Raw genomic sequence first — 13,457 nt, 5'->3', positions numbered from 1 at the left:
AAATATAAGTATTAGCAAGACAGGGCCAGTACTGGCAATACGAAGCTAGAAAAGTTTTATTTCTACCGCATACCCTTTAACATTTTTTACCATTCTGCAATTCATGACAATGTACAACTAAGGCCATCACAGTAGAATTTATGCAAGAACCAGGCATAAAGGTGGCCATATGCAATATATTTCTCATGTGAATTTCACGTGACTGTCAATAGGCAAAGATGCACTGCATGGTCACACCAATATTGCAGAAAAACAGAAGCCAAACTGTGTAATAGTCTATAGAAGAGAACTACATGAGTACTTGGGGACCTCTAATGGCAGTGAGGAACATGCTGCTATGCTGACACAAATATGAAGCCAGAAATATTTTTCTTAGTGTTTGATGAAGTACTCACAAACTGGCATATTCAGTAACACAGTGCAAGGTGCAAAGCTAAAGTGCAAACTGCAGTAATCCATAACAACCAATTACATTTCAGATTTCAACATTAGATGAAAAAAGTTGAATTTTGAATTAATAATTTGCTACAGTTTTTATAAATCACCCCAAGGCATTTGTACATGTCATACCTTTTACTACTTCTGGTACATTGCAGGAAGGATCAATGCTGCCTATATGCTTGGGATGGGCCGGATTAATGTCCCCTCCAAACAGAAGAGCTGTAATATGAACGCATAAGGTTATACATCAATCACACCTTACAATAAGTAAAATAATAATTTATAATGTGAAATCTTCTTTGACCATTTAAATGATTATATGTCATGTGTCTGGGATATGCTGTGGGGTGAAGGGCCTCGCCCCAAAGACTGCAACATCCCAATACAGAACTAATAAATCAGCCCAGTCCTCTAGTCTGCGCATCATACAGTGTGTTAGAACTCTCCCTGTTCCCCTGCCAAGGTGCAGAACAGATATCTGAGTGTTTAAAGTGATGGAAAGGTCAAACTTGAAAGTAGGCTCTGTCAATGTAGTCTGAGGTCAACTCCACAATACACTCTACATAGAAACATACAAACGGCATGTGTACCAAACAGTAGCACCAGTAATGAGGCAGAAATGAGATATTAATTATAGATAGTGGTTTTAATGTTAACTTAGTACAAGCTGCAGTTTAACCACTGGAAATTTACCAAACTCTCATAGCATTAATCATTCATTTAGGAGTTATTCTTAAAGGGAAATTTCAGCTTTTTTCAAATAATCCTATAATGGCCAAACTACAACTTTGTAACAAACATGCAGTTATGCAGTTAAGTTGTATGGAAATATGAGATTCATTTCCTATGTATATTGTAATCGGAAGCCCTCAGATTGTCCTTTTTCTATCCAGCAACATAAGTCAATTGCTCACTCTGGAAAGAGAGATCTTCCATGAAAGAAGATCAAACTGCACTTTGCACAAGCTGATTACCAAGCAGGCAAGCCAAGACAATGAAAAGGGTGCTGATAGGAATGTGCACTAAGTTGCTGCAATGTGCTGGAGACCATTCTTGCAGGATCTGGAAAGCCCAACTGTACGGGAGGCAGCTGTGAGGCACAGTGACTTCACGCATGCTTCCGGAACGCGCATGGAAGCCGGGACGGAGAAATATATTTTTTTCAAAACTTTATTTGTGCCAGACTTTTTAATACTATTTGTAGTTGAGTGAATTGGGAAGGGAGGATTCAGTGGACTCCTTTACCTGTTCAACCTGGCACAGAGCAGCAAGGCAATACAACCTCGATTCCCATACCAACTCCAGCAAATTATTCCGCAGATCAGCAATTGATTTCTAAATTTCTACTGACCACTATCAGACAAATATGAACCAAATTCTGAATTCAGCAAATTGTTAAGCACTAAATAATTTTTTTCCACTGGTCTTATAGATCACAGCCTGTGGCACTTGTGCCCCCAGAAGTGCACCCCATAAGTACAAAGTTAAATACTTACTTTCCTCCCTATCTCAGTGATCTTAATGGTCTGGCCCTGCCCAGCGCCGTACAACCTTTCTCCTGAAATCATCCCCACACTAGTGCCGCACTATTCACTCCTATGCGTGAACCTTATTCCAGCCATGGATATTAAAGTCAAAAGGTTTTTAGGCTATTTGAAGTGCTGATTAAATAACTTACAATGGATGCTGCTTCTTGATGTATAAAAGTTTTAGTTTTCTGCAGAATCAGCTGGTCCCTTGAGCGCTGGTCCTGATATTCTGTTCTAGGGTGGCTCCTTTCCCCTGCAGGGTCCTATGAAGCCACCCTTGTGTGTGCTAGTAAGCAGTGTATGTCTCCACAAACAGACAGTAAGGCAAGCAACTTCCCTTCTCCCTGCTCCTCCTTCCTCCCTGATCCCTTCTACATGCTAGTAGATGGAGAGCTGCTGGAGACTGTGATTCCCCATGTTATCTAGTACTGAATAGAAAGTTTAGGGAAGCCAAGCTGAGTGAATTAGAGTCAGCTCTTTAGAAACATGACGACTGTAAGTACTTGTAAAAAAACACTTAGCTTGGCAATGTACGGTATATTTGTTGATCTGGATTCATTATTGAAAAAACAAGTTTGAGAGTTTAGTACTTCTTTAATATGGCACCGGCACTCAGGGGGTGAACTTGTCCTTTAAAAAGCTAGGGCTATGTTTTTCAAAATATATCTACCAGTAAAAAAATAAAAGACAAGCAGTTAGGAGTTATCATTAGCATTTACAATCTGGGGACTACCATATCTGTTAGAGGTGTTTAAATAGGTACATTCACAGGGTTTGCCAATTATTGTTACCAGGGAACAAGTCAAACATTAAGTCTGTACAAAATGTGCTGCACATGAAAAGTAGCTGACACAAATGGAAGACGTTTATCAGCAACAGCTGGAGTGTGGTGAGGTGAACCTAATATGTTGTGTTGTTAAGCACAAACAAGCTACTTACTGTGCTGATTAATGAGCATACGGAAAGAAATTCTGCTTGTGTAGAATCTATCCAGGAAGTACTGGATATTGCTACTGACAAATGGATCAAAACCGTACTTCTCTTTGTATTCAATCACTCCCTGGGCCATGGTGGGGACCACGTCATTGTGTCGGTTCCTCACTTGGATGAGGACGTTTAAAAAGCTAAAAAATGTGAAAGCAGAACAATCTGATTAATTCATTTAAATTAATTTAAAAATAAATGTATTATTTTTCAAGTATGAACTTTACAATATTACAATCTCCAATAATGTTACTACTATCTAGTTATTTTAGTTTACTAAAGGAACAAGTTGTTTTAATACCACTTATAACTTATCAATTAATTTTCTATACATTAAAAATATTTTACACTTTATCTGTATATCCAACCCTCTTTCAGCTTCTTGATAAGTTGGTAAAGGACAAAGTGTAAATTCTTGCAGGAATCCAACTTAGATAGTAACACTCATCCTAAACAAGCTATCCCTTCTATGGCTCCGATTGTGCAGAACAGATCAAGTACCAGTACCAAAATTTCAGTCATTTCTCCACAAGGCTCCTATGGAAGGAACATCGATAACAATTCTCCACTCATTTCCTGTGCTGGGATCCCCTGCACTCAAACGTCACAGGACCCAACGCCAAGATTCTGATGCCAAAAGATAATGCTTTACAAATTCAGGGTGTGCCATACTGATCCAAGGAACCTGCCTTTGCAGAGGAATCTTTCCTAGAAATGTTATCTCCTTGCACTTGTTTTGATGTTTTTAAAAGAGAACTATGGCCAAATATTTTTGGGCATTAGTTCTCTTTTAGATCACAGGAGGACATCTACTAATGTTCTGCTACGACCCAAAGCTCAGCACATAGTGGACTATTGCAGCTGGGAAAGATCCCAACAATATTGTTGGGATCCACCCCGCTACCTGATTGACAGCCTCTCTAGAGCCAGCTGTGCCCGCCCCCTCCCCGGTCTGTCCTTCTAGTCAGTGCCGGAGAAACGAAGAGGGGAGGGGTGAAACCCTGCAGGGAGGTGATGACTGACAGTCACTGCTCTCTGCAGGGAGAAGATTGGGAACTGAGCGATCAGCAGTATGTGACCGTTCAGGTATGTGATCGTTCAGTTCTCGATCAATAGAGCCGATGTGTGACAGCTGCAGTGTCACACAGCAGCCTCAACTATGGGAATTAGTGCATTTCCCCATAGTTCTCCTTTAATGAATACAATGATCATCCATATAGTACTAGTAAATCAACCCCTTTGTGTTTTCCTACATGGGGGTGGATTGATAACTTGCATTATGGAGCAGCATAATTGAGACACACCTCTCCTACTTCTCAACTTATTTCCCTTCAAAGACATAGCATGAATCACAGGGCTGTGGTCTGTCACAGGACAAAGACAGTAACCAACTAATGTGCAAGCCATGTAAGGCTTTAGAGTATCTTATTCTAAACAACCACAGAGGGAAGCAAGATGTGGATAATGCAGTCTGTGTCAATGAGCTGTGGCCTTGTGTTGATGTCAACAGTTTGATTTGCTTTTGAGTTCATTCAGAATGTATTCATTTTGAATGCTCTTCCTGCAGCTGGCCTACATCTGACCTGCACTTGACCTTTATCAAGCTGGTTTTGCATTCATATAGAAGTTTCTTAAAATGCAAATCCTATTTGATGCAAACAGACGCCCATCCACTCAGGCCCTAAATGGGTTTATGGTATGTAATATTTTTCACATTTACATTACACATAAATTACAATATGATTTTTCTAAAAGTTTTGTACTGCTGGAAATCAAAATGCTACAAGCTGGAATTCCGCTTTTAATGCTGTGCTGTATAAAGCAGGTGGGAAAATTCTGTCATTGTGCCAATAGTTATTTACATAAAGACAAAACTGCTAAGTTTAGATCTAAATGCTATTAGAAGTAAAAAGCAAAATGGAACCAATACCGGCTTGTCCTGAGCCCGCAAAGCTTCAATCTAAATATGCTTCAGCCTGGTTTTTGGAAAATGGTTCTCGACTTTGACACCAGTACATGTGCTATGACTGATGGTCCTGCCCCATAATATAGGAAAACATGTTCCTGTAAATAATAGCAGCAGTGCTAAGGCAAAACATGAATGACTGCCCTGTAGTAAGTTAGGATAGAATGCAGTAAAGTATTGATCATTAGAAACAGAAGTTACTTACTTATAAAGTACATCAGGATCTTCTGGGCTCTTATTCTCATATTCTAAAAGTTCAAGAAAACTTTGCATGTACCTAAAGGAGTTAAAAGTAAAGAATTCAGTAAAGATTTTACATAAGGTACCCAAAACTCAGAAAAAGGTCAACCTGCACCAAGGACTTTATAATATTGCACAAAAGATAGCTCTTCCATTTGTACATTGTGGGACAAACAGCTTAACAATTTGCACTATCCTGTAGACAATAGTAACATTTTGAGCTTTATTTAGCTCTTTTCAAACAGAGTTTACTTCTTCATGCTTGAAAAAGAGCTGCATGAAGCTACAAACCTCAATGTCATCTATGGGATAGCGGATTTTTTTTTTTTTTAAGTTGCTTGTCTCATGATGTACAAATCAAGTCATTATATTTTGGCAAAAGTTCTGAAGTCCTTGGTGCAGGGTGACCATTTTGTGACTTTTGGGGGGTGATTTACTAACCTAAACACACGCACGCACTAGGTGCGTGTGATTTTCACACAGCAAAACGTATTTATCAACCAAAAAGTCTCTAAAAGCATATTTCCACTAATGCCATATATGGAAAATCATGCACATGATGCATATATAATGCTGCTTCACAGTTTAGACAAAAATGGTTAGCTCATGCATTTACATTCCTGCATTCATCAACGCAAGCAACACAACATAGAGCTAATTTACACAACATCACCATGCAAATTCATGCAGGGCTTTGCACAACACACCTGCTGGGTGTGTACACACTACAAAGGTGTTTAGATTCCACCCATAGATCATGCTGGGAGGGAACACACTACAGAGGTGTATACATGTTCGTGGTGTGTTTATAAGGTTAGTAAATCAACCCCTTGGACTTTATCCCAGTGGATGCCGAATGGCTAATAACCATTGCACCAAGGCATTTTTCTGATTGCTTGATGTTTGCAAAACCACAGGAATCGCCTAACACTGTTTTCCGACCCTGTGAAAATCAGATAACTTCAGCTGAATCATGATATGAATCTTCTAAATATTTTGGATGCCATTTTTTTCAGTCTGAGGAAATTGTGCAAACTGTATTTAATAATTAAACTGTATCTATGCTCTGAACTTTTAAAAAAATGTTGCATAGAATGGGGTAAGGTTAAATTCCGCGTCAGGTTTTAGTGCTTTCCAGGGCTCCGACAGAGACTTTAGCGAAACAGTTAACAATAAACAACTAGAAAAGGTATTCCCCTAATTAGCATAAAAAAGCATTTTTAGATCTGCCTCTGCTTCTGAAAATTCCCCTCACTTCCATTCCTGGGGACAACTGGACAGAAAGTAAAGGAATCTCTCCAGTGGAGCCTTTGATTGCAGTAAAAAAAAGTATACAATAAGAGATTTAAATCTTGCCGCTCTCACACAAGAATATCTTCATGAATCCTCTCTGCCTGACCCACCTATTTGCACAGATTTGGAAATCAATTAGTTTCCCTAATTCTTAAACCACAGCCATGCTCCTGTAGCTACCCTGTCTTAAGCAGGAAAGTCTATTTAAATTTAGAAGCTGTAAATGCTTTAAATTTAGAAGCTGCCCAACTCTGGTCTCAGGTCCCCCTTCCCTTTTAGGTCCCCAACACCCTTTACAAAAAAATCTATAAACAGACCTTTTGTCCAAGTGTCTTTGGTCCAGTGACATCACTGGTCTTGTTTGCCCTCTTTTTTCTTACAGTAGTGGGCGGACCTTAAAAGATCTGCAACATTCTCCTGTGAATCAAGGGTAGAGGGCACAGTCTTGATGCCCAGAGGTGAACATAGCAACCAGAGCTGTTTTTTTTTTTTATTTTAAGAAGCTGAGGGGGATCCATTTGTTTTTCATCTATGCTGCTGAAAAAAAAATCTACCTTTTTTGGTGACCAAGAATTTATCAGGCTTTTCTGAATGAAGGCATTCTGCTCAGAAGGCTTTGCTCCTGGCTGCAGAAATTAGTAAATAAACATATTTTGTTAATGACAAAGCATTGCTTTAAACTGTGTTTTGGCGCGTAAGCCTTGGCCATTGACAGTGATCAGCAGCTATGAGCCATTGTTAGTAGTTTCTAGGGTCTTCACTGATTAAAAATAGGACATACATTTACAGCCCATTGTCCTAAACCACAGCACAACAAGCAGTACCAGCATACATATATAAGGGGACAGATATAATCCATTCAGACCAGACAAATGTGAGCTTTAGCTTACCAGGATCGTACTAGCTTGACTGATGGCCTTTGGAGTAAACTGTCAGGCAGTAGATTGACTTCTTTCAGTGTGTTGGCAAGTCGTACAGGTAGTTCCTTCCGCAAGAAAAGGTATGACGTTTTTTCACAAGCATTATTGCGTCCTGAAAAGAAAGAGGGAGGTAATTAGTAGTATGCACCAATTCTAGAAATGCAGATTTACAATATTACAGAAATATTTTTAAGTCTTAGTTGCTTCTGTTAGATCAACATACAACAGCTTAAAGAGAAACTGAACTCTGCCTGCTATGGACAAAATACAGGAGACAAAAGGCAAATGGATAGTCACTAGAATTGCATGTGATCTCCCTCCAGCTAAACGGCCCATATTACCGAATTACCATGCCTTGTTCTGTGTGGAAGTGGCCAACGCTAGAAGCAGGGTTTTGCAATCTCATGCCAGGGCAATGAAAACAGTGAGCAGCTCAGTAATGCCGAATCCCACTCCAAATCTCCTGAGATTATCAGTCAGAAGCAGCAGTGCCTGAGATCTCACACCGAGGCTGTAGACATAGGAGTGCCTAGGCACACTCACATACCAGAGGTGCACTGCTATTTTTTTGGAGGAATTCTAGGCACAAGGCACTACGTAGGCACAATTAGCGTTTCTAAAAGTCCTCTATAACATAGCAAATCTTCTCTTTTTGATTATTGGTCAACTTTAAACTAAAGGTCAGAGGAAGAAATAGAGGGTTTTTGTCAAATTAAAAAAAGGAATGATCAAAATGATAACAATATTTGGTTTAAGTAGATCAATGTGTCTCGATATTAGACTTCTGTGTTTCCCTGCACAGTAATACTCAGGCTGTAAGTAAGCAAGATTGTCTATCTTACTATCTTCATACTTGGAAACATGTCCCAAGGAATACATAAAGTATTGTTCTGTTAATACAATATTAGCAATGGTGGCCTAGGTTCACTAACAGAAAAGAAATAAAAACTACAGAATACATTACAAATTGGTTATCTAAACATCAGTGCTGTTTTAATCCAGCCACTTTGAAAAGAAGAATGGGGTTCAAGTGGGGAATACATCATTTACTGTGCATTATAGCACAGCAGACCATAAAGCTATTTATGAAAATGCAAATACGAAGCAGAAAATGCAGTAAAATGCACTTCCCATTACTATACAAAATAACCGTAATTTACTTTACATATATAAGTGGGATTACACAATAAGTCCTCTTTTAATAGCTACCTTGACCACAATATAAACACTTGCCCTAACCCACTCTGCACTTATGCCATTAAAAACCCATTGCTTCTAACATTAAATCAATTACCTTGACATTATAGTGGTCCTTTTGAATAAAACACTTAGTTTAAGTATTTACTAAACACGTCTAATTCTGGCTGGATTTCCACTATTTTGGCGAAATCCAACACTTTTCTTTGGCTAATCATGGGTTTCTTTTCACTAAAATCTCTCTAGAGCTTGTCAAGGTTTCCTGCTAAGACTTATTTCTATCAACTCACATTTCTTTCTTTTTTTTAAGAATGCGTAATCCTTGCTTCTTTCAGGGCAAGTCCCCTACACCTTCATGGTGGCCATATGCAGCTAATAACCTCAAGTGATGCAGCAGTGCTTAGAATTGCGTGCAGTGGTCAAGCTGTGTAGAGCTTTTTAACAGAGCAAAAAAACATTCCTCATAACAACACACATATGGACATGCCGGAGACATTTATTGACATGCTGGAGACTGAGAGATCAAGCCTAGGTTGTTTTCTTTTCTATGCATAAAAAGGGTAAAACCCTCTCACCAGGCATACCCACATGGGTCCTAGTAGTAAGAACATTTAAAGACCCTAACGCACATAAGTATCAGTGGCACATCTGCCTTTCTATAGCAAGCTTAGAGAGGCCATACAAAGCATAGTTATCAGGCAGATATGGTTGTTTCAGTTCTGAAATAATGAAAGTTAGGTCTGTGAATGGGGTGCTTGTGAACCGGACAGGTATTCACTCCATCTGATGGGATGGTCCACATATTCGATCCATGATCACATCTGTACAAGTATATGGTCACTGCACTGGACATTTGGTTAAGGTGTGAACATCTAAAGATTTGTGTGAACCCTTATATGGCTAAATCTGTTAAAGATCAGACTACCTATGCCTAAACCAGAGTTAGGTCCAATGACCCAGTGCTTAAAGTGACATTAAAGTCTCTGTTTTTTTTTACATATAGCTACTGCTAGCAAGTAGATATATGTAAGCAGTTGTGTAAAAAATGGGGAAACCCAAGGTAGAAGTTGGATGGATTAACAAACCATATCTAAATATAAACTAAATTATACAATGATAAACACTTCCTGGATTGTCAGCTGTTATCTCTGTGTTCTGAATGAATATGGAAGAAACAACAGGTGCCTCACGCACATATATATATTTTTTTCTTCTCCCTTTTTCTCTCCTCTCCCCTGGACTGAACCTATCTTTTTTTTGTTTCAAGTAAGTTTTATTGAGTTTTTACAGAAGTACAACGTGGAGACAATAAAGCATTGAACAACAATCGTCAACCCACACCGGGTCAACGTGCATTTCCATTCAAACAAGGACTGAACCTATCTATGCCTCTCTCTCTCTCTATATATATATATACATACACACACGCAAAACATTTTATAATTAGATAAATATCATATCCAATCCTCTTTTACCCTATGGGTGGTGATTTATGTAAGCAGTTGCTGCTAGGAAGCAGCAGATATATGCAAAAACATTTTAAAAAGTGTCAAAACATGAAATACTTACCTCTGTCTGCGCTGCTCGCTCCCGGCTGCAGAACATATCTTCCGAACGGCCCTGCAGGATGATGATGTGGGTGGGTGCATGCGCAGGCCATATCACCGGCGGGAAGAGGAGGAGAGACACAATAGAAGTGAATGCACGCAGCCGTGAGCGTGCGCACCAGACAGACTCCATGGGACAGGAAGAAACAGCAGTCTGCGCTGGAACAGAGACTGGCACCAGCGCTGGAGAGACTGCTGAAAACAAGTGAAAGAAGGAAAATTATCGCATCAAGAGGCATCACATAAGTTAAGTACTTAAAGGAGAACTATGGGGTTAAAGCTTTTCCCCATAGTTTTCCTTAGGGTAACGGGAGGACACAAACTAGCGTCCTCCCATCACCATAAGCTCAGTATAGCTACTGCTCGCGGTATACTGAGACGCCACAGCTGAAGCGGATACCGACAATTATGTCTGGATCCGCCCAGCTGCGTGAGTGACAGCTGGCTCTGCCTATCTAGAGGCAGAGCCAGCTGTACCCTCCCCCGTCCGATCCGCCAGTCAGCGCTGGCGGATCAGAGCGGGGAATCCAGCCCCTCCCCTGTCACGGCAGAGGGCTGTGACAGGATCAAGAGGTGAGCGAACGCCGGTATGTGTTCGCTCACCTCCCGTTCTACTGAGCCGAAATTTGACATTCTCATTGTCACAGGTCGGCTAGAACTATGAGGTGAGTGAAAAGCACTCAGCTCATAGTTCTCCTTTAAAAGCAGAGTTAGAATGGGGGAACAAAAAAAAGAGCAGACTTTAATGTCACTTTAAGTGTTAAGATGGCCTTACACAGGAAGGTATTTTCAAAGAACAACAGATGGTATATTGGCTTGCTGTTTTCTAGCAAGTGCCTGCCTGCCCAATCATGACAACAGCATACGTGGTAATACTGATTCTTCAAAACTTCTTCTTAGATCCTGCTTGTCCATTCTAACCAAAATGTATTTACTATATAGGAAAACATGCCTCTATCCAAACTAATAAAAAAATGTAAAAATATCAAACAAGTATTTCCCAGAATGCTTTTTCCATGACTCTAAAAACAGAAGGGTTAAGAAAGAGATAACTACCCAGATAGCAAGGATAACTTGCCACAAACTTGTGGCAGGGTTAAATTGTAATTCTTGTTAACTTGCTGCACACATTCCTGGCAAGTTGTAGACTTGCAGAGCACTTGCACACAAATTCTAGTTGACACTTTTTGAATTTGTAGCAAATTTGCTTGACAAGTCTACAGCAAGAGTCCTGCAGGTCTTAGCAAGAGCTCTGCAAGCTCACTGGTCTGGAGACTTGCAATGCAGACTTGCTGTAATTGTGCAACAAAATTGTGAAGCTTAGCAAGTCTGCAATAGTTTAGCAAGTCATTTTCAAACTTGCAGCACAATTGCTTGCTATCTGGGTATTGCTCTTGTTTCTTTAGGCATCTTAAGAGCCTGTGTTGCATGCTTTAAGTAAAGCTCCCTGTTTAAAACTAATTGGCCAAACACCACTAACCTAAAATACAGGCAGGAAAGCTCCTGCCACATCCTTCAGTGCTGTACAGGAGTCAATGACAGGTGCTCGCATGGCACTATACTAAAGGAGGTTTTAAAGCCATTCTGTAGGCAAAATTGTGTGAAACCCATGGTTGTCCACTATATTAATCTCAGCTTTCACCAAGAAAGTTAAGGGCTGGGTTTGCCTCCTGCAACTTCTTATTGATTTTCCAACTGATAGGCAGCCTCCGACGAATCGACGATCGAAAACGTTGGTAACGTTTTCAATCGTCGATTTTAATCGACTAAATCGATTAACTGTTGCAGCTCTAATGAGCATGCACCCAAGCTGCTGATTTAACAAAAGAAATGACTCATTTTAAAGCTCAACTCCAGCAATACCTTCAATCTTACATAGTCGCACATGTTCCTCTTCTGTACTGAAGTTACTTACATTGATTTCATGAGCACTGTGTGCTTTTCACAGTGTCAGATAGAGCCCACCTCATTTCCTGGCTGGAGGACATCCAGCATATGCTAGTTCCTACCTTCCCAGTCTTGCAGTCCCTGGCACTCTCCTTTCATTCTTTGGATTTCAGTTTTTTCCAACATGGAAGCCCAGCCTCACATGTGTTATCTATTGCAATCTACATGCAAATGCAGCTTGTCTAGGAATTTGCTCTCCTCCAGACTGACATTCACCTATCAAAGTATTTTGATATTTGCATAACTCCTCCTAAGAGCCAGCTCACTACATACATCAGTACTCAGGTGTCGTAATAGTTGCACCAGTTATCCCCCCCACTAGTCAATCCCTGACCGGACCGCACTGAGACTGTGCGGCCCGGTACCATTTGATCCGCGGACCGGGGGTTGGGGAACACTGCCTTAGGAGGTCTAATTGCATACCATTAATTTAAGAGGGACCTGTATAGCATGCAAGAGATATTGATGTGACCTGTTTAGTACTATATTTGGAAGTGAATTTCCATATGATGACGCATGACATCACTTTAGACTAGTGTAGCGTACACATTATTTGGAGGTTTAAGATCATTTTCATGTTACTGGCTGCATCCACAGGCCCCATTAATGCTGCACTGTGCTATGCAAGCCTCCTAAAGGTAGAACCAACTACCCAGTACATACGGCAGTGCAGGGTACAGATAGTACACCCGTATTGGCGCAGGGGAAGGACTGTTTGCCGAACAGTAAGTATAGCAATGGGGGCAAGGGGCCATATTTGACCGGGTAATTCCATTTTCCCAAATTACTTGGGAAAGTGAACTTACCCTTTAATATATATTGTGCGTGTCAGAGAGCACTGCTGCCTGGCCCACAGTGGAATGGGGGCAGCACACACAATGTCATACGCAGTGGCGTCACAAGGGGGGTGCGGCCTGAACCGGGTGTCACCCCCTATGAATAGTCGGGCACTCGCTCATGAACAGGTTCAGTTTAGATGCCTACCAAGCTTCTCTAAAGGTAAATGTATAAAATATCTGATAGAACTGTTGTCAGCACCTCCGGTTGATCAGAGGCATATCAGGCTATCCCTTAATGCCAAATGTTTTACCCAGAATGCCCAGCACTTTATGATCAGTGTGATAGCACCTTTCTGCCCTGCCAGTGATTGCCATTCCCTTTCTATTATATTAACAATACAACTAGCCAACAAACACTATATTACATCGCCACTTACATTAGAAGCGGACTGTGACCGGTACACAGCCCCGTAACACTAAATGAAACACTGGTGCAGCCAATTTCTTTATGACCTGTAATTTCTTAAAAGCTTTTACTTTCTATTCATTGAAAT

General features: G+C 40.4%; 1 protein-coding gene across 1 annotated transcript in view; it reads right to left on the bottom strand.

Annotated features, from left to right (window-relative positions):
- Positions 1-13,457, bottom strand: part of PDK3 (pyruvate dehydrogenase kinase 3) — a 64,454-nt gene that overhangs the window by 18,712 nt on the left and 32,285 nt on the right. Inside the window, exons 2-5 of the mRNA XM_018561138.1 lie at positions 7,344-7,485; positions 5,126-5,197; positions 2,910-3,094; positions 571-660 (exon numbers count right to left, since the gene is read on the bottom strand). Of these exons, the coding sequence (XP_018416640.1) occupies positions 571-660; positions 2,910-3,094; positions 5,126-5,197; positions 7,344-7,485 (489 nt within the window). The remainder of the gene's footprint in view (positions 1-570; positions 661-2,909; positions 3,095-5,125; positions 5,198-7,343; positions 7,486-13,457) is intronic.

This window comes from Nanorana parkeri, unplaced genomic scaffold, assembly GCF_000935625.1.
Source record: "Nanorana parkeri isolate BGI_ZX_2015 unplaced genomic scaffold, ASM93562v1 scaffold503, whole genome shotgun sequence".
In the NCBI taxonomy this organism is placed as follows: domain Eukaryota; kingdom Metazoa; phylum Chordata; class Amphibia; order Anura; family Dicroglossidae; genus Nanorana; species Nanorana parkeri.
Note: the sequence above shows the minus strand (reverse complement) of the source record. Positions and strands in the feature narration are given on the sequence as shown.